At 32.6% G+C, this 26,534-nt stretch overlaps 1 protein-coding gene across 1 annotated transcript; it reads left to right on the top strand.

Moving 5' to 3' along the window:
* The first annotated feature begins 948 nt into the window (after positions 1-948).
* On the top strand, positions 949-16,175 carry LOC144356120 (acyl-coenzyme A thioesterase 13-like). Its single transcript, XM_085492773.1, has 3 exons — positions 949-1,068; positions 15,280-15,464; positions 15,982-16,175. The coding sequence occupies exons 1-3, from the start codon at positions 973-975 to the stop codon at positions 16,157-16,159; spliced, it is 459 nt and encodes a 152-aa protein (XP_085348899.1). The 5' UTR covers positions 949-972; the 3' UTR covers positions 16,160-16,175.
* The last annotated feature ends 10,359 nt before the right edge of the window (positions 16,176-26,534 follow it).

Genomic DNA, 26,534 nt, shown 5'->3' with positions numbered 1-26,534 from the left:
TTCGCGAATGCTATAACCGAAGTGACCTCGTTCGATTGTATGACACCATTCTACGAATTCATTTGCATAGTGGGCACTCCATGTGAAACACGCCCCCTTGGTACGTGTCACTTCATGTTACTATCAACATATGATCATACTTATAATGTATTGGTTGTGACAGTTTCGATCCAAACGTATATTAATGTGTTGGATGTGACAGCTCGTTAAAAACGTATATTTACTATTTGTTTTTAATTGGTCTACATGAGTATCCTGCATTCTCTTAACTGCAAAGGCTTTTTTCAGCTAACACAACATATTATGGCAATAATACTTTCCTAGTGAAAATATATATATATATATATGTGTGTGTGTGTTGTGTATACTTAATAGAAATGCTGGAAAATGCATGTTCGACTTAAAAAAAGAGATAAAATTGTACTAAATTCCTAAATTTCCTTTAAGGGCCTTGAGATAGATTAGCTTTTAGATAATTGAGTTACCCTCGTAAGTCTTAAATAAAATAAAACGCTGATAGGAACCGTTTCAAAAAAATTGTTGACATCGAAACTCAACTAAACACTATATCAATATATATACACACGAGTAATATATGTCACATGATTTTTTACATGACGTCATATGTGATACATGAAACATTTTCATAGATTCAAATTTCATAAATAAAACATTATTACGGGTGACAAATGTGATTGTTTTGTATTTACGTATTTTATTTATTTATTTATTCATTTATTTATTTATTTATTTTTTATTTATTTATTTATTTATTTATTTATTTATTTATTTATTTATTTATTTATTTATTTATTTATTTATTTATTTATTTATTATTTTTTTTATTTATTTTTTCAGTTAGTTAGATAGTTATTCAGTTAGTTAGTATTCCTCATATTTCAGGGAGATATAAATCTCGCCTTGTCGAATAAAATTCAAGTTGCAAAGGATTGTGGGTACTATCGTGCAAACATGGCTGCATGGGGGTCACGAGCGGCACTTCAGAGAGCAAGGCTGATCTTAGGACAAATATTTTCTCCGTCTAGATTCAATAGGGTTTTTAATAAGGTAAGTTTCAATGTGCAAAATGTAACTTTTATTCACGATGGTATGGCTAAAGACGATAGTATGGCTATAGACGGAGTAGAATGATATGAACCACGCTAAGTCAACAGCAGCCACTGTGCCCTCGCCCTTTGACCTAGCGATTAACATTGCTAATCGACACTACAGAAAGTCATGTGAATAACTCAAGATGAATGTTTAGCATGTGTGGTTAAACAGTCACGTGTATGCAGCACCTATGCAACGATTGGACGAATCCCACGTAACAATCAGCGCTGCTCTAATTAGATTTTACGCGCATGGAAACTGCGTACATGGTAGGTATGATATGCTGCTCCAACCACCTGGCGCACTTCATCACTGAAAGTGTCGTGACATTGTATTTATTTATTTATTTTTTTATTTTTTTTTTTTTAAATTTGTAATTCTCAGTTTCTTTATTCTCATGCAAAGAATTGTGAGTAAAGTATGAAATCATAGCCAATGTTGTGAAAAATTGAAAACATTATTTCATCTATTACTTCAAAGTATGCTTCAAATTGGTCGAAAGTTTGCAACGTTGTAGCATATATTTACCAATGCCAACCATACATATAAAAATAGTTGTCATTGCAATGGAACTGAATATATAATTTTTACCAAATGCTTAATTGTATTTTATGGAATGTATCGATGAGATTAGCTTATACAGATTATATACAACCTACTGACCACAAAAAGGGGACAAGAAAATGACATTCTATTTTCAAAGTCCTAAGTAACGGTTTTTAGTAATTTTACGTTTTTGGCTGTATCTTTACTTTTTGTATATTTGTAACTTTCTAATTTCTAGTATTATAATTATTTGCATCAGTAATGTGCACACCGAAGATGTTAACTAATTTGCATCAGTTTTCCTTGAGTTCTAGATAAAATCATTTTTCTAATTTTTCCTTGCTGGTAAATCAAGATAGCGGAGTACATACATGAAAAACTTATGTGGTTTCGTTTCGTATAAAAAATTAAGTTCACATAAGACACTTTTATGTCCCTAGTGAACCAATTAGAGGCAATAATTCTTTGAAAGTAAAACTGACTGAGGTACTTTTTTTAATACATAGAAAATAATTTTTTGCCTTTTCACCTTTTTCAACCCACTACACACGCAATCACACGTTGGCACCCTTAGAAAATTAGCCATAATATTATTCTAGGTCAAATTTAGCTTTATTAAGTTCCCCCAAGTTGTGTGGAGAGGAGTTGGCCGACGAAAGTCTGTCCTACCTATTAGCTTTTTTCAATTTAATATAAAAGCGATTTACTTTATTTTCCTTTTTTTCTCTGCTGACAGTAATAGTGAAGCCTCTGATACGATAGGTGAAAATGTTTCACAACCAACTCTTGCCTTGGTTTTTAAGGCATGTCCTTCTTAACAACAGAAGACCATTATCACATCTGCCATAGTATTAAAGTTTGGTTTGTTATCACTAATTCAACACTTTGGGCTGATCTGCAGCAGCTCGGAACTCAGATATCATTGGCCAGTTTGAAAATACCTTATTTGCATATTAAAATTTGAAGAAAAAAAATTGTAGGGTCGTATGTGAAAGCCATGAAAGGGAAAGTTTTGGGGGAAAAAGTTTCTAAAGGTCCCCTCACTACTAACCTGAACAATCACCCTATCACTCCAGCCCCAAATGTAATTTAACATGCCCCTCCAAATAACTGCAATGACACAAAGAAGGTATAGGGAGAGGCACTAGATGGGCACGTTTAGAGCTATTGGTGAGGTGGTTGTTGAAGACGTCAGGTACACTATTTGTACTGGTTATGTTTTTATTATAATTGACTTTAATTTAGATCATTTTAGTCACCTGTGTATGTTCGGCAGTAGCCGTGCTTAACATTATTGTTTCGATAGTTTTGTTTTGGGTTCCAAATGCAACTGGGACACCACCAGTTATAATCTGTTAATTAAAGTCACAGCTTTATACATACCCACTTCATTTATTTGTTTGGAATGGATTTTGTCAAATTCATCTTTTCATTTGGTTGAACAGGTTGAACGTGGTTGAACGAGGTTGGACGAGGTTGAACGAGTTTGGAGTGAATTTTGTTAAATTCATCTTTTCATTTGGTTGAACAGGTTGAACGAGGTTGAACGAGGTTGGACGAGGTTGAACGAGTTTGGAGTGAATTTTGTCAAATTCATCTTTTCATTTGGTTGAACAGGTTGAACGAGGTTGAACGAGGTTGGACGAGTTTGGAGTGAATTTTGTCAAATTCATCTTTTCATTTGGTTGAACAGGTTGAACGTGGTTGAACGAGGTTGAACGGAGATGAAATGGATTTTGTCAAATTCATCTTTTCATTTGGTTGAACAGGTTGAACGTGGTTGAACGAGGTTGAACGAGTTTGGAGTGAATTTTGTCAAATTCATCTTTTCATTTGGTTGAACAGGTTGAACGAGGTTGGACGAGGTTGAACGAGTTTGGAGTGAATTTTGTCAAATTCATCTTTTCATTTGGTTGAACAGGTTGAACGTGGTTGAACGAGGTTGAACGGAGATGAAATGGATTTTGTCAAATTCATCTTTTCATTTGGTTGAACAGGTTGAACGTGGTTGAACGAGGTTGAACGAGTTTGGAGTGAATTTTGTCAAATTCATCTTTTCATTTGGTTGAACAGGTTGAACGTGGTTGAACGAGGTTGAACGAGGTTGAACAGAGATGAAATATATTTTGTCAAATTCATCTTTTCATTTGGTTGAACAGGATGAACGTGGTTGAACGAGGTTGAACGAGTTTGAACGGAAAGGGAATGGATTTTGTCAAATTCATCTTTTCATTTGGTTGAACAGGTTGAACGTGGTTGAACGAGGTTGGACGAGGTTGAACGAGTTTGGAGTGAATTTTGTCAAATTCATCTTTTCATTTGGTTGAACAGATTGTACGTGGTTGAACGAGGTTGAACGGAGAGGGAATGGATTTTGTCAAATTCGTCTTTTCATTTGGTTGAACGAGGTTGAACGAGTTTGGAATGAATTTTGTCAAATTCATCTTTTCATTTGGTTGAACAGGTTGAACGTGGTTGAACGAGTTTGGAATAGATTTTGTCAAATTCATCTTTTCATATGATTGAACAGATTGAAGCTAGTGATCTGTACAACAAAAATAAAACAAATTAGGGTCAAATGGAAGAGTCTAAAATGTAAAAAAAAATGGTCAAAATTGACTTAACCCAAGTTTCTGTATGAAATGATTGGGCAGATATATTAACCAATGTTAACATTAGTTTCCTGAATGATATTTTTTCTATATGCATGATTGCATGCATGTTTTGTGATGCAAAATTCCAATTGTATAAATTGCTGAACTTTAATAGTGCACTTGTTTATCATGAAAATGGTTGAAAATATAAAGTAACACACACTGACATCAAATACAAATATACACTAGCAACAATGTCAAATATGTGACCCCTGACACACATTTTAAATTTGGACTATTCAGTAACAAATAATTAAGTGTTGATGGTCCAAACTTAAATGGCAAACATTCTTTCATGCTTCTGCCATGAAGAACGATCTTCATTAAACTGAGTGGTTTGTGTGTGTGGACATTTCAGTTTGATGTACATACTGAAATCAAACTATTTTTATTTCAACAATGTCTAACAAACAATACATGCATGGACATATTAGTTCTTTTTTGCCATGAAAAATATTAACTGAGAAACACACTTTATATGCTCCCAGTTGCTGCAGGTTTTTCATTGAACACAAGCATACAAGTCATTGCTTTTGTGGCACCTGACACACAGACAATCATTATTTTTGGCAAGTGGTAAAAAACAGAAAGAAGTCACAATGTAGTATGCTTGGTGAATACTTGATTGTAACTATACTGCCGTTAATTATAAAGCTTTACAATTAATGGCATAGCATATATACCTGAAAGATGAAATGATGTATGACAACATTAAAGTCAAGAAACAAGCAGCCTCTCAACTGTGATAGCTCTGCTGTTAGCAACACACATTTTAATTAAAGAATTGAAGATATCATCACAAAATGAACAAATCTGACAGAGGCTAGCCTGTACCCCGGTAGTACCTATATGTATAATATCAAAGCAATCTGATTTGCGGTTTTCAACAAAAAGTTGAAAATATCACTTTTCAATAAAAATTACAAAAATATTCATCAAAATTGAAGAATCAAATATATCATCATTATATGTCAGCACTAGCACTTGCAATTTACACGTACACAAAAAATTCAGGAGAGAAAACAGTGATATTCAATGTCCAGAACTTTCGCCTGGCACAAAACTATTTTTGAAAAAAAAATATATCATCATGAAATAAACAAATCTAAGGTGCATATCAGACTTTCAAGAAGAAGTCGAAAAAGTAAGTCCCTGGACCATTTTCTGCCAGGGGCTAAAAATACACATTGCAGGGAAAGAATTAGTACTACACAAAATGTTATAATCTTAGTTTCAAATGGTACCGGTATTTGCCCTAATGAAAGTGTATCTCCAGTAGAAGTGCATATAAACTATTAATGTATAATGGATCATTTAAATATTTTTTTGCTTTTGTTGTCATTGATGTAAGCACATGGGCTATTAATACGTAATACATAAATTGTAGTTCTAGATAGTGCAGCAGGCTTATGTAAGTCAATAGGCGAGTCAATGAGTTTAATCCAGATTTATATCTTTTATTTTAAGCTTTATCGTTATTGCCAAATTTTTTGATTTTCAACTCGTCATCAGAAATAGGCTAATAATAGATAATCAATATGCATTTTTTCAACTAATCATGTCTGTGGATTACCAAAAGGAATATTATACAAATTAAGCAATTATTATGCATAGATTTAGGTCTGTAAATTGTTTCAGGGTGCATATGTAAAAAGTTTCATTATAATGTGATGATTAATTCTAACTAAATTAGTGGAAAGCTGAAAAGTTAATTATTACACAAATTACCTAATTATTATGAATGTATATAAACCCAAAACTAATGGTCACATTGTATTAGAGTACATACATACTAAGATTCATTTAAATAAGATAAGTACTGGCACAGACTATCTAAGTACAAAGTTTTATTGAAACTGAGCAGGTCTGTGCATTGTTCTAGAGTAGCTCTATAGACAAAGTTTTATTGAAATGAATTAATTAGTATACGTGATATAAGTGAGAAAGCTGAAAATTGGTTAGTTATGCAAATTAGGTCATTAATATACACAAATTTTTAGCGAAAACTAATCAGGTATCAGTATAGTTCTAGATCATCTATGTAACAAGTTTCATTGAAAAATAATGATTAGTACTTGAAATATCAAAAGCTAAAATTTATTAATTATTCAAATTAGGTTAATATCCGTACATAATAATTACCTATCAGGTCTGTGCTTGTCCTATGACATCTATGTACTAAGTTTCATTGAAATGGAGTGATTAGTAGTTGTGATATAAGTGAGAAAGCTAAAAAATTGCTAATTATGCAAATTAGGTTATTAATATGCACACATCTTTATCCAAAACTAATCAGATGTCTGCATAGTCATAGAGAATCTATGTGCCAAGTTTCATTGAAATGTGATGATTAATACTAAAGATATCAGTGGAAAAGCTGAAAATTAACTAATTATGCAAATAGGATGATTAATAGGCACAAATATTTATCCCAAAATAATTAATGTCTAAATAGTCCTTGAGTATCTATGTATCAAGTTTCATTGAAATGTAATGATTACTACTTGAAATATCAAAAGCTGAAAATTAATTATGTAAATTAGGTAATTAATATGTACTGATATTACCCTAAAAACTATCAGGTCTGTGCAGTGTCCTATGACATCTATGTACCAAGTTTTATTAAAATGTGATGATTAGTACTTGAGATATCAGTGGAAAAGCCGAAAATTGATTAATCATTATGCAAATTAGGTAATTAATATGCACATATTTTTACCCAAAACTAATCAAAACCTAGCATTAATTCAGAGCATCTATGTACCACGTTTCATCAAAATCCAATGAGTGGTTGTTTAGATATAAGTGGAACAGTCATGGGACAGCTAAAAATTATCATGCAAATTAGGTAATCAATATGCATGGATATCTACCAAAACCTAATCAAAGCTGCGCATTGGCCCAGAGCATCTATGCACCAAGTTTCATCAAAATCTAATAAATGGTTCTTTAGATATCAGTGGAACAGTCATGGAACATCTAAAAAATAGTAAATAAACAAATATATATGTTTTTGTGTGGCAAGGTGCTTGACCTTAAGTTTTTTTATATTTGGTCTTAACAATATATATTCAATTATATTATACCAGTATATTGATGGTGTTAATCCATTGATTTGATTGGTCCAAACACAAAATTTGCATATGCAATCCATGGTATATTGGCTGATAATGCACGGCTAAACCAAGTGGCCCTGGAACATGAATTGACTACAGGTTTAATACGAAAATGCATAAAACCGGTATTATTTGATTTTTAGGTAAATATAGTGGTTGAATTTTAGAAGAATATTGAAAAAAAAACTGAATTAAAAACATCTGAAAAGTTATTTAACTATAATATTGCTTTTTGTTAATGGTGGGATCCAAGTTGTGAGCGTCGGTCGTTGGGTGATTGTCGTTCGCCACACAAACCTAAACCACCGTCCCTTAACACCGTGAGGTGCCGACACGAACGCCAGAACGCTATGTTCTCAGTGCTGTTACTTTGAGATGGATTGCGAACTTCCAACAAAGAAAACATGATCTTTAAGTACAAGATATAATTGAGGGATTTAATGACATAAAAATGCAAAAAAACTATGAGTCACAGGCAAAAATGTATGCCAGTTTGCCACTAATAACAACCGGTGTCCGGTAGCGGCAGGTGACAAAATTGCAGTGCACCCGGGTAATTGTCATCTGTTTCAAAAAACACGGGACAACGCAGGATTCGACGACGATATATGGTATTGCAATTCTTCACTATGGGTGAATAAATTACAGGAGATGATGAAGGTAATTTCGAAAGCTACAGATTTGTGCCGAGTGTACACCAACCACTGTATTATATTAGAGCGACGGCGTGCAAAGTCTTTCGGCCTTAGTTGAGACAAGGCATATCATGTACGTGTCACAAAAACGATGTGAAAATCCGATCTTACACCATCAAACTTACCCCAGAACAACGACAAAACTTGTCAGTCATACTGTCACAAAACTTTGGTTATACCAAAGGTATCCAGGTCAGATGTTTGAACTGAGGTCGCTGTGCCGGTCGCCGTACATGATACACCGCGTCCCGCCGCGTACCGCTGAACGTCAAATATACACAGTTACAAGTAGTATGATGAGTCACAAAACCGGTTTATTTCACAACTGTACTTTCAATGGGCAAATTACAGTCCAAATTGTACAAAAACCGGAATGAAAACGTGGAAAATCCGTTGTTTAAATGATCCAAACTGTACACGACCCTGTATTTCAAATCGCGTTGTGCGTCAGTAAAAGGTCAGAAAAGTCATCCTTTGTTATGCTAATTTGTGTGTTTACGCTGCTCTATTCAACGTGGATGTTTGTTTTTTCATGTGGAATACAAAATTAGTTTGTATTCAATTTGAACTGTGTTGTGCATGTAATTTTTGTATGCATTCAGCGTACAACTACATACTATTCTTATAAATATTCATGTTCAAGGGCCATAATCATGATCTTTTAGTAGATGAAAGTAAACTCTTTTTTTACAAGTTTTATCGAATTGTCAATATACTGGTATAATATAATAGCAATAACCCCCGCCGAAGTTGGGTATACCACTTGATATTGCACAATTCACTCCATATATGCACTCGCCTGCGGCTCGTGCATATATGTCGTGAATTGTGCAATATCTCGTGGTATACCCGCCTTCGGCGGGGGTTATTGCTTAATTACTTAACATCAAATGGAATAGGTATGCTACAACTAGGGCAGTACAACCAAAGTGGTACAATGTACATCTACGAAAAAAGAAAAAGATAGAGTGACATTATTTAAGAGGTATTGATGTCAAGATGGTATCTAATCGATTTTAAATCAATTTTACCAGTAAATACACATGAGTATATCATCAATCTTATGAATATGCTAATTTTTCTTCCCAATTTAATGTTGCTTTAGGAAGTCGTAAGGTAGCAGCCTACTCATAATTTGTGAGAAAGTTGGTCATAAATTGCATTAAAATGTTCATTGGTTTATTGTATAAAATCATGAAGGTATTTCTTTTGTGTGTTACAGTGACTTATTTTGAGAAACTTGTCCTAATATCTTTCAAAAATCGTTATTTTCAGAACAATTCCATAGAGTACAATGTTAAAGAATAATTTAATTTTTTGCCACGTCTTAAAACCCAGATTTTTGAAATAAATTAGAACAAAAAGTACCCCATCATTCACAATACCGGTATATAATTTTTTAGCCTATGTCACCAGCCTACATTATCTTTGCCACAGGAACCTATGACAAAAGCACTATAATACTGCCAAAATGTACACTATTCACTTAAATACAATGATGATTTTCTTGAAAATTAAGCTGTGGCCTCCAACTTTGTTAAGTCAATATCCTTATATTGCTCAAAAGTACAATGTTCTGGATATTTGAAATCATGAGTAGGCTTTTAATGGTTTACGAAAAGAACTTAAAGAAACAGAATACAATAAAAACAGCTATATATATTCGATATTGGATTCTACAGGGTTTAAACAAAGACAAAATAATTGGCTTAGGGGAAACGAGGTTAACCAATGAAAATAAAAACATTGAATTGACAAATACTGGAACCATTCAATAGTACGTAAAAAGCAAAAACGTGGCGGGCTGACAATACTGATCACGGAGATATGATTTGGTGTAAACTACAAAAACATTTTTTCAATACACCCACAGATATACAAATATGTTTTGTTTACAATCCACCAGCAAATTCAAATACCAACTCAGACACATTTTTTGAACGGTTAGAAAAAATAATTAGAGAGATGGATTCAAAGGGTTCTATTTCAATAATGGGAGATATAAATGCAAAAACTGGTTTACTCCATGATTTCATCCAAAGTGACTATTCAAGACATGTACCACTACCTCAAAATTATATGATAGATACTACTAATTTGAGCCGCTGTAACATGCATAAAAACAAAAACAGCTATGGTAAACTATTATGTGATCTTTGTAAATATTGTAACTTGAGAATTCTAAATGGTCGCATAGCAGGTGATATTTGTGGAAACTACACATGTTATCACTGGAATGGTAACTAAGGTAGACTATGGCTTAGCAACAACTGATCTTTTCAACAAATTTGAAATGTTTCAAAGTTCACAGTTTTAAAAAAAGAATCCCAGATGGTTTGATAAACAATGCAACCAGAGTAAACGTGATATAATGGCTTGTGCAAAGTTGATAAATAAATTACCATTTGATATGCAACTAAGACAATTTTTTTATTCTAAAGAGAAAAGATTTAAGAAACTTATAAAACAAAAGAAAAACCAAATCCAAGAAAATTATCTTAATAAACTCAATTCAAAAGAGTTTTGAAAAATTATTAACCATATGAAAAATACAGATCAAAATAGTAATAATCCAATTTCATGGAATATTATGCAACACTAAACAATAAAAAAAGATGATAATAGTTTCAAGGAAAATAAAATGAAAGAATTATCAGAGCATGAAGAGAAAATGATTACTTAGATAAGGTTATTAGTGAAAAAGAACTTAGTTTTGAGTAGCTCAGTTTTCCCAGATATTTGGAATTTAAGGTGCATCACTACTCTTTATAACAAAAAAAAGAGACAAATTACACCCTCAAAATTACAGGGGAATATCAGTTTCAAGTTGTATTGGTAAGGTCTTCTGTTCCATCATATATAAACGCATAAACTGTTTTATTGAAAAAAATAAAATACTCAAAAACAACCAGGCCGGCTTCAGAAAAAACACAGAACAACTGTTCAATTTTTTGTATTAAAAACTCTAATTCAGAAACACATTAAAAATAAACAAAAACTCTATGTTTGTTTTGTAGATTTTGCCAAAGCATTTGACACTGTATGGAGAGTAGGGCTATTCTATATACTATTAAAAATAACATTAATGGCAAAATTTACAAAATAATAAAAAACATGTATTCAAAAACAAAAGCTTGCATTAATATAAATAAATATATAACCAAAGAATTTACTATTAATAGAGGAGTAAAACAGGGATGTACAATTAGCCTTACACTTTTCAACATTTTTATTAATGATTTAAAAGATAGTTTAGATAATGCCAATACTGAATCACTACTGAATAATAACAATGTTAAGTATTTTATATTCAGATGATTTAGCCCTCACTTCCACTACCCAGGCTGATCTACAGACATCATTAAATACGCTAAAATATTATTGCAATAGGTGAAAATTGAGTGTGAACCTTTCAAAAACACAAGTTGTTATCTTTGATTCATCAACATTGAGAAATAAATACCAATTCAGTTTTGGAAATGATAACATTCAAACAACAAACAGTTATACATATCTAGGAATCAAATGGGAGTTTTAATTTGCTGATACCGTGTCAAATTTAGCAGGTAAAGCTGTAAAAATCAATTTACATCATGAACAAAGTATTTTTTGGAAATCTAGAAATAACACTAAAAATGAAACTATTTAACATTTACATAAAAACAATTTTGCTTTTTGGCTCAGAATTATGGGCCCTAGACTTGCAGGACATTCAGGACAATGCTAAATGGGACAAAACATCAATTGAAAAGTCAATATTAAATTCTGCAAACAAATCTTACAAGTGAATAAAAAACCCTGTAACTTAGCATCAAGAGCAAAGGTGGGTCATTATCCACTACTACTCAGTGCAAAAGTTCAAGCTATTAATTACTGGTTGCATATAAAAGAACTCCCAGATGATAATCTAACAAAACAGGCATACCTAGAACAAGCACAACACAATGCTAAATGCAATACATACAACATTGAAAGACAATTCACTAAACTTCATAAAAGAAAAAACACTTACTATAGAACAAAATAATCAAATTAATATAATTTTTAAAAACTTCCCTTGAAAATAAATATGCCAGTTTTTGGAAAGAAATGATTTCCAAAGAAAATAGCAAACTGAGAACATATGCTAAATTTAAAACAGAATACATCTTTGAGCCATATTTGAATGAACTTGAATGAATGTTGCCATAACTTAGGAAATGAAACTATGAAACCTATGAACACAGGAATATGCAATAACTGTGACATAAATTCATTTGAAGATGAAGAACATTTTCTATTGAATTGCCCAAAATATGAACACATGCAGGGAAAACTTCATCAAAAAAAATTATGACAGTACTTTTATCCAAAAATAACAATATACTGTTCACATATATACTCTCAAGCAAAGATACTGGCATAATTATAGAACTTGACAATTATATTTACACAACACAAAGCTTTATTTACTAGTTAAGTTCTTTTGTTTTTTTTATAATATTTTTACATATATCCAGTTATTATTTTAAAACTCGCTGTACTTTTCTTATGAAAATCTTTTTACGCGGAGACAATAAAGTTATTATTATTAGTAAGAAACGAGTTCTTGAAATGTTTCGTAATATTAAAATGTGCGACAGCCTGAATGTGTTTCTGTCATCAGTCATACGCGACAATGATGGGCGAATAATTAGTCAGTCGCCGATTTAGCTGTCGCTGCTACAACTAAAATGTTGCAATATTGGAGTTCAATGCTACGATCAGGAAAATACAAACCAGCCGGTGCATGCTACGATCGACCGCCTTTATTATAGATTTCACACGTTATTCAGAGCTCACACCAATACCTTCTCAACTTGAATCCTATGCAGCTCTCAAAACAGTACAGAAAGTCGCCAAGAGCAAAGTTTAGCTCGATACATTGCGCTCAAAGCAACTGCGCGATGAATCGAACGAGGTCAACAAGCAACTTCTCGGAGAATAAGATTAAAAGACCGTTGACCCGGTTGGCCGTAGGTGGCGCAGCTCATTAACATTAACCAATCACGATCGATTCCCGAGCCGCTGCAGATCAACAGAACACTTTTGTTGAGTCAACTGTTTTTCCGTTATCTGTAATTAGTACTTATTCACATTTTGGGGAACACATAATCCACGTTGGTTCCTGTGTACTTATTTTCAAATTAATATGAGAAACTGTATAAATGTCGTATTGCAACAACAACGTTTAAACCGTTTGAAAGGTTAATGGAATCGAAGCGTACCAACAAATCAAAATAAATTAATCTAATACCCCTAGCCCCCAGAAATAGGAGACTTTCAACAAAAAAACTTGATTACCGGTCTGTTTTATGTGACGTCGTACCTTATCCTTAAACAGCGCTTGTGACGTCACTCTATACGAAAAACTTACCCCGAAACCACACTTCACACTAAACAATATACTTACCCTCGAACCACAGCTGTGACGTCAAACTATACAATTTATTTACTCCAGAACCACCCTTGCAATGTCATGCCACACTATAGACTTACCTTATAACCACTATTATGACGTCACATTAAAAAATATATTTACCCTCAATCCACAGTGACGTCACACTATACAATATACTCATCTTCAAACCACACTTGTAACGTCAAACGATAAAATTTATTTACCCCGAAACCACACTTACCTCATAGTACACAATAAACTTACGCTTAAACTACATTTGTGACGTCACACTTATCGATTACTTATCCAAAACCCACACTTGTCACTTTATTGTCCTTATTGGTGTTTATTTCATACTTCAACTGCGGAAATTCTGACAAAGTCTATAGGATATTCTGACAGGCTTGGCTACAACAACAATTTCTGTCAGGGGCAGTGATGAGCAATTTATTAGTTATAATAGGCTTCCTTGATAATAGTTAAGAGCTCACCTTGCTCCCTAAAGTATACATGCAGGTTGGTGGGCACTCGCACACTAAATAATCTTACATTGTTTATTGTATACAGTCCTGACGTCACACTATTTAGGAGCACTGCCACAAGTGGGCAAAAAAGCGTCCTGAAAGCTGTTTTCTTGATAAACGCCACCTGTATGTGAACATTTCAAATTCGATGAAATTCTCTTGGAACTATTCAGGCTTGAAACTCCCTCGTAAAGGTAGATAATGCTCATTTTTAAACCTAAGCAACCATGTGTATCTTAGTAATAACTGATATAACTCGACATGATTTCCCCCGATGTTAGTAGCCAACACTGTGTAAGATTGAACAAAGGAAAAGATTTATCAATTCGAAACTACTCTGGAAACCTGATTGCCCTGGAGAAGTCCCTTTCAGAACTGAACTAAACAAGTGATTGATGAGGAAATGCAATAATTTGCCAAGATTACAACCATTGTCTGTTAAACATTTTGAAAATAATAGTGAGCTATTTATATGGAGACAGTGTACGTGTGATTTTTATTAAGATAACCGCCACCTCTTCGGGGTTTGTGGCATGGAATCATCTCGTAGTGGACAGTTATTTATTATATAAAGTAGTTTTATTAGCAGATATTTTAGTAATTATTCATTCACCACAAAAAGTTTAAAAATGGCGGAGACGAAGAATATGTCGTGTGGTTACGGTATACTCGAAGGCGTTGTTAGTCTATTAAATGTTTCAATAACTGTAGGGTTTTACGATACACGATGAATCTACCGTTGAAAAAAAATGATACTTTGTTCAAAACGTTATATAGAATAATTGACACGGAGTGCGAACACTATTTTCTACTATATTATAATTATTGGTCCTAGCAGCTTTTTTTTAATTTTTAATTTTGCTAAAATGTGAATTAATTTAGGTATATTTTGGAGATGCTTAAATGTGTTTCTCTGTATTGCATCTTGATAGAATATAAAGTAATCATTTTTCAAAAAAAATGAAACCACGATTCGGAGCAAATGCAGTTCGATAAATGCTCATGTATTTCGATTCGTCGTTTGCAATATTTATACAATAAACAAAGATGCGTCGTTTGCAATATTTATACAATAAACAAAGATGCGTCGTTTGCAATATTTATACAATAAACAAAGATGCAAATGCAATTTTCTTGAATAATTAGTTAACCACAATGTCTCTTTGAATTTACTTCTACGTGTATTCTTTTTTTATTTCTTTTGAATTAAAGATGAAAATACTATCAGCCGATCCTGGCAATCTTAAATGTGAACTGATATTACATGAAGAACATGTGAATAGTCTAGGGACATTACATGGATCTATGATTACGTCACTTGTGGATGTTGTATCTGGAATCGCTGTCATCACACATCATATGTGTAAAGATCCCCTCTCTGTTGAGCTGAATACATCGTAAGTCTCAAATTGTTATAGTATTGTAAGCTTTTTAGTCCCGTCATACAATATGATCATGTGATTTCGTATAGCCAATCGCCTGAATGCCACAATTAAAAAATCGCCTGCGTCAAATAATACTATAGTTCATTGACGCATATAAACCACAGTAGGTTTGAATTGTTACTGTTATTCATCTATCAGGAATATTTTATGAGGTCTGATATATTCAATATTTTATTTTTCACTGGAAGTTTTCATCTTGAAGTTGAATCAAAGTTAGATTACATTATTTCGGTTTTTGTAGAGATGTGCTTAAAATGTCAACGGTTCAAAAGTTATCGGTCTTTGTGATATGCCTGTGATATTAACAAAAGTGAAGTATTTCTTACTAAATGGGCTACAGGTACCTGACAATTATTTGACTTAACGTAATTATTGAATATCTGTCGCCAGTGGGAATTTCATGACGTGTCACCGAACATGACGATCACAATACATTTTCCTAATTATTCATTTTAATTTCTTCATCCAGATTTATGAGATCAGCGGCTCTTGGAGAAAAGATAACAATATGTGCTGACGTCATTGGAGTAGATGATAATCTTGTTTACGCGTCTATACACATTACCAATGAAATGAATAAACTTATAGCCAGGGGCGGACATACAATGACATGCTCAAACAAGACGTTCAAAATAAACGCAATCTGAAAATATTACTCATAAACTTATATATCTTTATGTATTGAATACGGTTGAAAACTGACCAAATGACACTCGCGGTTGTGACGCACGGAAATGAAGTCGATAGTTTCGACAATATATGACGATGAATTACGGTTCATTTTACATAAACGCAACATGAAGAATATAACCACCAACATACATTCAGTTAAATTACATTAAATTCAATTAAAACTACAATCATATATAGAAATGAAATTAAAATTTGGTATACGAATAATACTTGATTAAATTTAAACTATATCTAGATGAAATGACTTACATTCAATAAAATTCAAACTAAACTTCAGACAAATTTATTTAAAGTGTTTTGGTATTAGAATTTCGGTAAATGGATATGTATAGGAATACTTAAAGCCCTTTCACCAATAAATCTAATCCTATTTCTACCTTGCCAGTGACCGTCTCGTCTGTAGTTATTTAGAGGGCCTCGTATACAATTAATTGGAATATCTGTAAGGAATGTATTCCCCAAATATTGTACCGATGCTATAAATGTCGGAAACGCACACTAATTTATTCCATACAGGCACCTGCACTACAGCGCTGTTATTCACATCATTTTATTGTGATATTTTACCCAGAACCATCATTAAATAAATAAATAAATTTCAAATGGAATATGCTATGAAAGTCTGAAAGATTATCACGCTATGCGTGAATGGAGTACGCGTGTGAAACATTGATGACCGACCTTTCGAAATTTGTGGTCATTGTGAATACTGAATTGTCAGGTTTCAGACAGGAGATGCTGAATTGTTCGAGTTAACTCGAACCTTAATTAATAGTTAACCGAACTTCGAGTTATGGGCAAGATTTTTTTGGAACTTTGGAATTTCTGGTTAACATTTTTTGAACAACACCATCCATCAAAATATACCTCTTTTTGGTGTGCAAATGCTACATTTTTGAAACATCGTTTACATAAAATAGATTTTAAATTTAGCACAATTTTGTATATCATTTAAGTTATTTGTTTCCTGGGCGAGCCTCCATAAGGTCATGTGTGGTAGAGTTAACTGTAACCAGTACATACCTGTCAGCGTACAAGTACTACACTCATTTAAAGTATATGAACGAGCTGCTATTGAATTCTTACACAGTACTGACCTCCAGATTATATAGCTGTCTTATTTATATCACAAAGAACTATATATCTTAATACGCACCAACATTATTGAATAAGTAAATCAAACTCAACATAAACTTAACATACAACAATGACAGTGTTGTAAATAAACACATGCACATTAATATTCTATGATATGAAATATTGAAATATATATATATATATATATGTATACAGACAATTGAAATATTTAATCTATATATGTGTGTTTCACTTATTTATATGGCAACAAACAAGTTACACACACAGAGACAATTGAAATATTTAATCTATATATGTGTGTTTCACATATTTATATGGCAACGAACAAGTTACACACACACAGAAAGACAATTAAAATATGTAATCTATATATTGTGTTTTTACATATTTATGTGGCAACGAACAGGTTACACACACACAGACAATTGAAATATTTAATCTATATATGTGTGTTTCACATATTATATGTCAACGAACAAGTTACAGACACACAGACAATTGAAATATTTACTTTATATGTGTGTGTTTCACATATTTATGTGGCAAACAAGTTACACAGACAATTGAAATATTTACTTTATATATGTGTGTTTCACATAGTTATATGGCAACAAACAAGTTACACAGACAATTGAAATATTTAATCTATATATGTGTGTTTCACATATTATATGTCAACGAACAAGTTACAGACACACAGACAATTGAAATATTTAATTTATATATGTGTGTTTCACATATTTATGTGGCAAACAAGTTACACAGACAATTGAAATATGTAATCTATATATGTGTGTTTCACATATTTATATGGCAACAAACAAGTTACACAGACAATTGAAATATTTAATCTATATATGTGTGTTTCACATATTAATATGGCAACGAACAAGTTACACACACACACAGAAAAACAATTAAAATATGTAATCTATATATTGTGTTTTCACATATTTATGTGGCAACGAACAGGTTACACACACACAGACAATTGAAATATTTAATCTATATATGTGTGTTTCACATATTTATATGGCAACGAACAAGTTACACACACACAGAAAGACAATTAAAATATGTAATCTATATATTGTGTTTCACATATTTATGTGGCAACGAACAGGTTACACACACACAGACAATTGAAATATTTAAACTATATATGTGTGTTTCACATAGTTATATGGCAACAAACAAGTTACACAGACAATTGAAATATTTAATCTATATATGTGTGTTTCACATATTTATATGGCAACGAACAAGTTACACACACACAGAATGACAATTAAAATATGTAATCTATATATTGTGTTTTCACATATTTATGTGGCAACGAACAGGTTACACACACACAGACAATTGAAATATTTAATCTATATGTGTGTGTTTCACACAGTTATATGGCAACAAACAAGTTACACAGACAATTGAAATATTTAATCTATATATGTGTGTTTCACATATATGTCAACGAACAAGTTACACACACAGAGACAATTGAAATATTTAATCTATATATGTGTGTTTCACATATTTATATGGCAACGAACAAGTTACACACACACAGGAAGACAATTAAAATATGTAATCTATATATTGTGTTTTCACATATTTATGTGGCAACGAACAGGTTACACACAGACAATTGAAATATTTAATCTATATATGTGTGTTTCACATATTATATGTCAACGAACAAGTTACAGACACACAGACAATTGAAATATTTACTTTATATATGTGTGTTTCACATATTTATATGGCAAACAAGTTACACAGACAATTGAAATATTTACTTTATATATGTGTGTTTCACATAGTTATATGGCAACAAACAAGTTACACAGACAATTGAAATATTTAATCTATATATGTGTGTTTCACATATTTATATGGCAACAAACAAGTTACACACACAGACAATTGAAATATTTAATCTATAAATGTGTGTTTCACATATTTATATGGCAACAAACAAGTTACACAGACAATTGAAATATTTAATCTATATATGTGTGTTTCACATATTTATATGGCAACGAACAAGTTACACACACACAGAAAGACAATTAAAATATGTAATCTATATATTGTGTTTTCACATATTTATGTGGCAACGAACAGGTTACACACACACAGACAATTGAAATATTTAATCTATATGTGTGTGTTTCACACAGTTATATGGCAACAAACAAGTTACACAGACAATTGAAATATTTAATCTATATATGTGTGTTTCACATATATGTCAACGAACAAGTTACACACACACAGACAATTGAAATATTTAATCTATATATGTGTGTTTCACATATTTATATGGCAACGAACAAGTTACACACACACACAGGAAGACAATTAAAATATGTAATCTATATATTGTGTTTTCACATATTTATGTGGCAACGAACAGGTTACACACAGACAATTGAAATATTTAATCTATATATGTGTGTTTCACATATTATATGTCAACGAACAAGTTACAGACACACAGACAATTGAAATATTTACTTTATATATGTGTGTTTCACATATTTATATGGCAAACAAGTTACACAGGCAATTGAAATATTTACTTTATATATGTGTGTTTCACATAGTTATATGGCAACAAACAAGTTACACAGACAATTGAAATATTTAATCTATATATGTGTGTTTCACATATTTATATGGCAACAAACAAGTTACACACACAGACAATTGAAATATTTAATCTATAAATGTGTGTTTCACATATTTATATGGCAACAAACAAGTCACACACACACACATACACACACACACACACACACACAATTGAAATATTTAATCTATATATGTGTGTTTCACATATTTATATGGCAACAAAAAAGTTACAAACACACAGACAATTGAAATATTTAATCTATATATGTGTTTCACATATTTATATGGCAACAAACAAGTTACACACAGAGACAATTTAAATATTTAATCTATATATGTGTGTTTCACATATTTATGTGGCAACAAACAAGTTACACACACAGACAATTGAAATATTTAATCTATATGTGTGTGTTTCACATAGTTATATGGCAACAAACAAGTTACACACACAATTGAAATATTTATCTGTATATGTGTGTTTCACATATATGTCAACGAACAAGTTACAGACACACAGACAATTGAAATATTTACTTTATATATGTGTGTTTCACATATTTATGTGGCAAACAAGTTACACAGACAATTGAAATATTTACTTTATATATGTGTGTTTCACATAGTTATATGGCAACAAACAAGTTACACAGACAATTGAAATATTTAATCTATATATGTGTGTTTCACATATATGTCAACGAACAAGTTACAGACACACAGACAATTGAAATATTTAATTTATATATGTGTGTTTCACATATTTATGTGGCAAACAAGTTACACAGACAATTGAAATATTTAATCTATATATGTGTGTTTCACATATTTATGTGGCAACGAACAGGTTACACACACACACACAGAAAGACAATTAAAATATGTAATCTATATATTGTGTTTTCACATATTTATGTGGCAACAAACAGGTTACACACACACACAGACAATTGAAATATTTACTTTATATATGTGTGTTTCACATATTTATGTGGCAAACAAGTTACACAGACAATTGAAATATTTACTTTATATATGTGTGTTTCACATAGTTTTATGGCAACAAACAAGTTACACAGACAATTGAAATATTCAATCTATATATGTGTGTTTCACATATTATATGTCAACGAACAAGTTACAGACACAGACAATTGAAATATTTACTTTATATATGTGTGTTTCACATATTTATGTGGCAAACAAGTTACACACACAGACAGACAATTGAAATATTTAATCTATATATGTGTGTTTCACATAGTTATATGGCAACAAACAAGTTACACAGACAATTGAAATATTTAATCTATAAATGTGTGTTTCACATATTTATATGGCAACAAACAAGTCACACACACACACACACACAATTGAAATATTTAATCTATATATGTGTGTTTCACATATTTATATGGCAACAAAAAAGTTACACACTCACAGACAATTGAAATATTTAATCTATATATGTGTGTTTCACATATTTATATGGCAACAAACAAGTTACACACACAGACAATTGAAATATTTAATCTATAAATGTGTGTTTCACATATTTATATGGCAACAAACAAGTCACACACACACACACACACAATTGAAATATTTAATCTATATATGTGTGTTTCACATATTTATATGGCAACAAAAAAGTTACACACTCACAGACAATTGAAATATTTAATCTATATATGTGTGTTTCACATATTTATGTGGCAAACAAGTTACACAGACAATTGAAATATTTAATCTATATATGTGTGTTTCACATATTTATATGGCAACAAAAAAGTTACACACTCACAGACAATTGAAATATTTAATCTATATATGTGTGTTTCACATATTTATATGGCAACAAACAAGTTACACACACAGACAATTGAAATATTTAATCTATAAATGTGTGTTTCACATATTTATATGGCAACAAACAAGTCACACACACACACACACACAATTGAAATATTTAATCTATATATGTGTGTTTCACATATTTATATGGCAACAAAAAAGTTACACACTCACAGACAATTGAAATATTTAATCTATATATGTGTGTTTCACATATTTATGTGGCAAACAAGTTACACAGACAATTGAAATATTTAATCTATATATGTGTGTTTCACATATTTATGTGGCAACGAACAGGTTACACACACACACAAAGACAATTAAAATATGTAATCTATATATTGTGTTTTCACATATTTATGTGGCAACGAACAGGTTACACACACACAGACAATTGAAATATTTAATCTATATATGTGTGTTTCACATAGTTATATGGCAACAAACAAGTTACACAGACAATTGAAATATTCAATCTATATATGTGTGTTTCACATATTATATGTCAACGAACAAGTTACAGACACACAGACAATTGAGATATTTACTTTATATATGTGTGTTTCACATATTTATGTGGCAAACAAGTTACACACACAGACACAGACAATTGAAATATTTAATCTATATATGTGTGTTTCACATAGTTATATGGCAACAAACAAGTTACACAGACAATTGAAATATTTAATCTATAAGTTACACACACACACACAGACAATCGAAATATTTAATCTATATATGTGTGTTTCACATATTTATATGGCAACAAACAAGTTACACACACAGACAATTGAAATATTTAATCTATAAATGTGTGTTTCACATATTTATATGGCAACAAACAAGTCACACACACACACAATTGAAATATTTAATCTATATATGTGTGTTTCACATATTTATATGGCAACAAAAAAGTTACACACACACAGACAATTGAAATATTTAATCTATATATGTGTGTTTCACATATTTATAGGGCAACAAACAAGTTACACAAACACAGACAATTGAAATATTTAATCTATATATGTGTGTTTCACATATTTATATGGCAACAAACAAGTTACACACACAGACAATTGAAATATTGAATCTATAAATGTGTGTTTCACATATTTATATGGCAACAAACAAGTCACACACACACACACACACACACAATTGAAATATTTAATCTATATATGTGTGTTTCACATATTTATATGGCAACAAAAAAGTTACACACACACAGACAATTGAAATATTTAATCTATATATGTGTGTTTCACATATTTATATGGCAACAAACAAGTTACACACACAGACAATTGAAATATTTAATCTATATATGTGTGTTTCACATATTTATATGGCAACAAAAAAGTTACACACACACAGACAATTGAAATATTTAATCTATATATGTGTGTTTCACATATTTATAGGGCAACAAACAAGTTACACACACAGACAATTGAAATATTTAATCTATATATGTGTGTTTCACATATTTATGTGGCAACAAACAAGTTACACACACAGACAATTGAAATATTTAATCTATAAATGTGTGTTTCACATATTTATATGGCAACAAACAAGTCACGCACACACACACACACACACACACACACACAATTGAAATATTTAATCTATATATGTGTGTTTCACATATTTGTGTGGCAACAAACATGTTACACACACACAGACAATTGAAATATTTAATCTATATGTGTGTGTTTCACATATTTATATGGCAACAAAGAAGTTACACACACACAGACAATTGAAATCTATATATGTCTGTTCGTTTCATAAATTGATGTGGTAAGTCATTCTCATACAAAGAAATGAAACATTTAGTCCATGCATGTGGAAGTGTGTTATCTATAGTCGATGCATATGCCCTACCCTGTGCACCAAATATTAAAGAATATAGTATACATTTCATGCGGTACTATTCATTAGAGGAAACGTTACAAGTGTTAAGCTATGATACACCTACAGTAAGCCGATGTATTAACCTTTCTGGGAACAATATAGTAACGTGTGTGGGAACAATACATTGCCTCTGTGGCAACTTTGTATAATTCTTGTACATTGACATTTTACATAAAGCCGTCGTATGTCACGAGCTGCATTCAATGCTCAAATCTCGTGTTATTCTCGCGTGATCTATGTTAAGAACAAAGCACACTAATATTAATGCTTGAACGAATCCTGACGAGTGATCATAGCCGCGACATTTAACAGGTACCATGTCTTACATCTGTCCATTTTTACATCACTGGTCATATCTCATCGTATTGTGATTGGGTTAGGCAGGTATTGACGTATGTTGTAGCTTGATCTTTGGTTGGTTGTCGTTTCGTGGTCCAGTACTCACTTGTTGTGTGGTCATGTGATAGAATGACTTAGTGATCTAACGGATGTTAATGATTAACTTTGTCAAGGTTAGTTTTCATGAGTGTGTGTTAATGTTTAACTTTGTCTAGGTTATTCATTTATTTAATTATGTGTTTTCACCCCGGTAAACAAACAATTGGTCGATGTACGTCAAAACAAAAATCTTGTACAAGGAAGGAAAAATACCAGTATAGTACTTTAATAAATATTGCGTATCGCGTCATGTCATGGCGATTGGAAACGACTCACTGATATGTGGTCGATGTATTACATGTACTTGTTTGCTGGAGTATCGCGTCATGTCATGGCAATTGGAAACGACCCACTGATATGTGGTCAATGTATCACATGTACTTGTTTGCTGGAGTATCGCGTCATCTCATGGCGATTGGAAACGACTCACTGATATGTGGTCGATGTATTACATGTACTTGTTTGCTGGAGTATCGCGTCATGTCATGGCCATTGGAAACGACTCACTGATATGTGGTCGATGTATTACATGTACTTGTTTGCTGGAGTATCGCGTCATGTCATGGCCGTTGGAAACGACTCACTGATATGTGGTCGATGTATTACATGTACTTGTTTGCTGGAGTATCGCGTCATGTCATGGCCATTGGAAACGACTCACTGATATGTGGTCGATGTATTACATGTACTTGTTTGCTGGAGTATCGCGTCATGTCATGGCCATTGGAAACGACTCACTGATATGTGGTCGATGTATTACATGTACTTGTTTGCTGGAGTATCGCGTCATGTCATGGCCATTGGAAACGACTCACTGATATGTGGTCGATGTATTACATGTACTTGCTTGCTGGAGTATCGCGTCATGTCATGGCCATTGAAAACGACTCACTGATATGTGGTCGATGTATTACATGTACTTGTTTGCTGGAGTATCGCGTCATGTCATGGCCATTGGAAACGACTCACTGATATGTGGTCGATGTATTACATGTACTTGTTTGCTGGAGTATCGCGTCATGTCATTGCGATTGGAAACGACTCACTGATATGTGGTCGATGTATTACATGTACTTGTTTGCTGGAGTATCGCGTCATGTCATGGCCATTGGAAACGACTCACTGATATGTGGTCGATGTATTACATGTACTTGTTTGCTGAAGTATCGCGTCATGGCATGGCAATTGGAAACGACTCACTGATATGTGGTCGATGTATTACATGTACTTGTTTGCTGGAGTATCGCGTCATGTCATGGCCATTGGAAACGACTCACTGATATGTGGTCGATGTATTACATGTACTTGTTTGCTGAAGTATCGCGTCATGGCATGGCAATTGGAAACGACTCACTGATATGTGGTCAATGTATTACATGTACTTGTTTGCTGGAGTATCGCGTCATGTCATGGCGATTGGAAACGACCCACTGATATGTGGTCAATGTATCACATGTACTTGTTTGCTGGAGTATCGCGTCATGTCATGGCCATTGGAAACGACTCACTGATATGTGGTCAATGTATCACATGTACTTGTTTGCTGGAGTATCGCGTCATGTCATGGCCATTGGAAACGACCCACTGATATGTGGTCAATGTATCACATGTACTTGTTTGCTGGAGTATCGCGTCATGTCATGGCAATTAGAAACGACCCACTGATATGTGGTCAATGTATTACATGTACTTGTTTGCTGGAGTATCGCGTCATGTCATGGCAATTGGAAACGACCCACTGATATGTGGTTGATGTATTACATGTACTTGTTTGCTGAAGTATCGCGTCATGTCATGACAATTGGAAAGGACTCACTGATATGTGGTCAATGTATTACATGTACTTGTTTGCTGGAGTATCGCGTCATGTCATGGCAATTGGAAACGACTCACTGATATGTGGTCAATGTATTACATGTACTTGTTTGCTGAAGTATCGCGTCATGTCATGGCCATTGGAAACGACCCACTGATATGTGGTCGATGTATTACATGTACTTGTTTGCTGGAGTATCGCGTCATGTCATGGCAATTGGAAACGACCCACTGATATGTGGTCAATGTATCACATGTACTTGTTTGCTGGAGTATCGCGTGATGTCATGGCCATTGGAAACGACCCACTGATATGTGGTCAATGTATCACATGTACTTGTTTGCTGGAGTATCGCGTCATGTCATGGCAATTGGAAACGACTCACTGATAAGTGGTCAATGTATCACATGTACTTGTTTGCTGGAGTATCGCGTCATGTCATGGCCATTGGAAACGACCCACTGATATGTGGTCAATGTATCACATGTACTTGTTTGCTGGAGTATCGCGTCATGTCATGGCAATTGGAAACGACCCACTGATATGTGGTCAATGTA

Source organism: Saccoglossus kowalevskii, chromosome 18 (genome assembly GCF_978046115.1).
Source record: "Saccoglossus kowalevskii chromosome 18, keSacKowa6.1, whole genome shotgun sequence".
Taxonomy (NCBI): Eukaryota; Metazoa; Hemichordata; class Enteropneusta; family Harrimaniidae; genus Saccoglossus; species Saccoglossus kowalevskii.
This window is presented reverse-complemented; position numbering and strand designations above follow the sequence as displayed.

Excerpts from the sequence above, each read along its gene's own strand:
- LOC144356120 (XM_085492773.1), top strand. The coding sequence starts at position 973 with ATGGCTGCATGGGGGTCACGAGCGGCACTTCAGAGAGCAAGGCTGATC. Across the intron at positions 1,069-15,279 it reads TCAATAGGGTTTTTAATAAG|ATGAAAATACTATCAGCCGA; the intron begins GTAAGTTTCAAT and ends TTTGAATTAAAG. Across the intron at positions 15,465-15,981 it reads TCTGTTGAGCTGAATACATC|ATTTATGAGATCAGCGGCTC; the intron begins GTAAGTCTCAAA and ends TTCTTCATCCAG.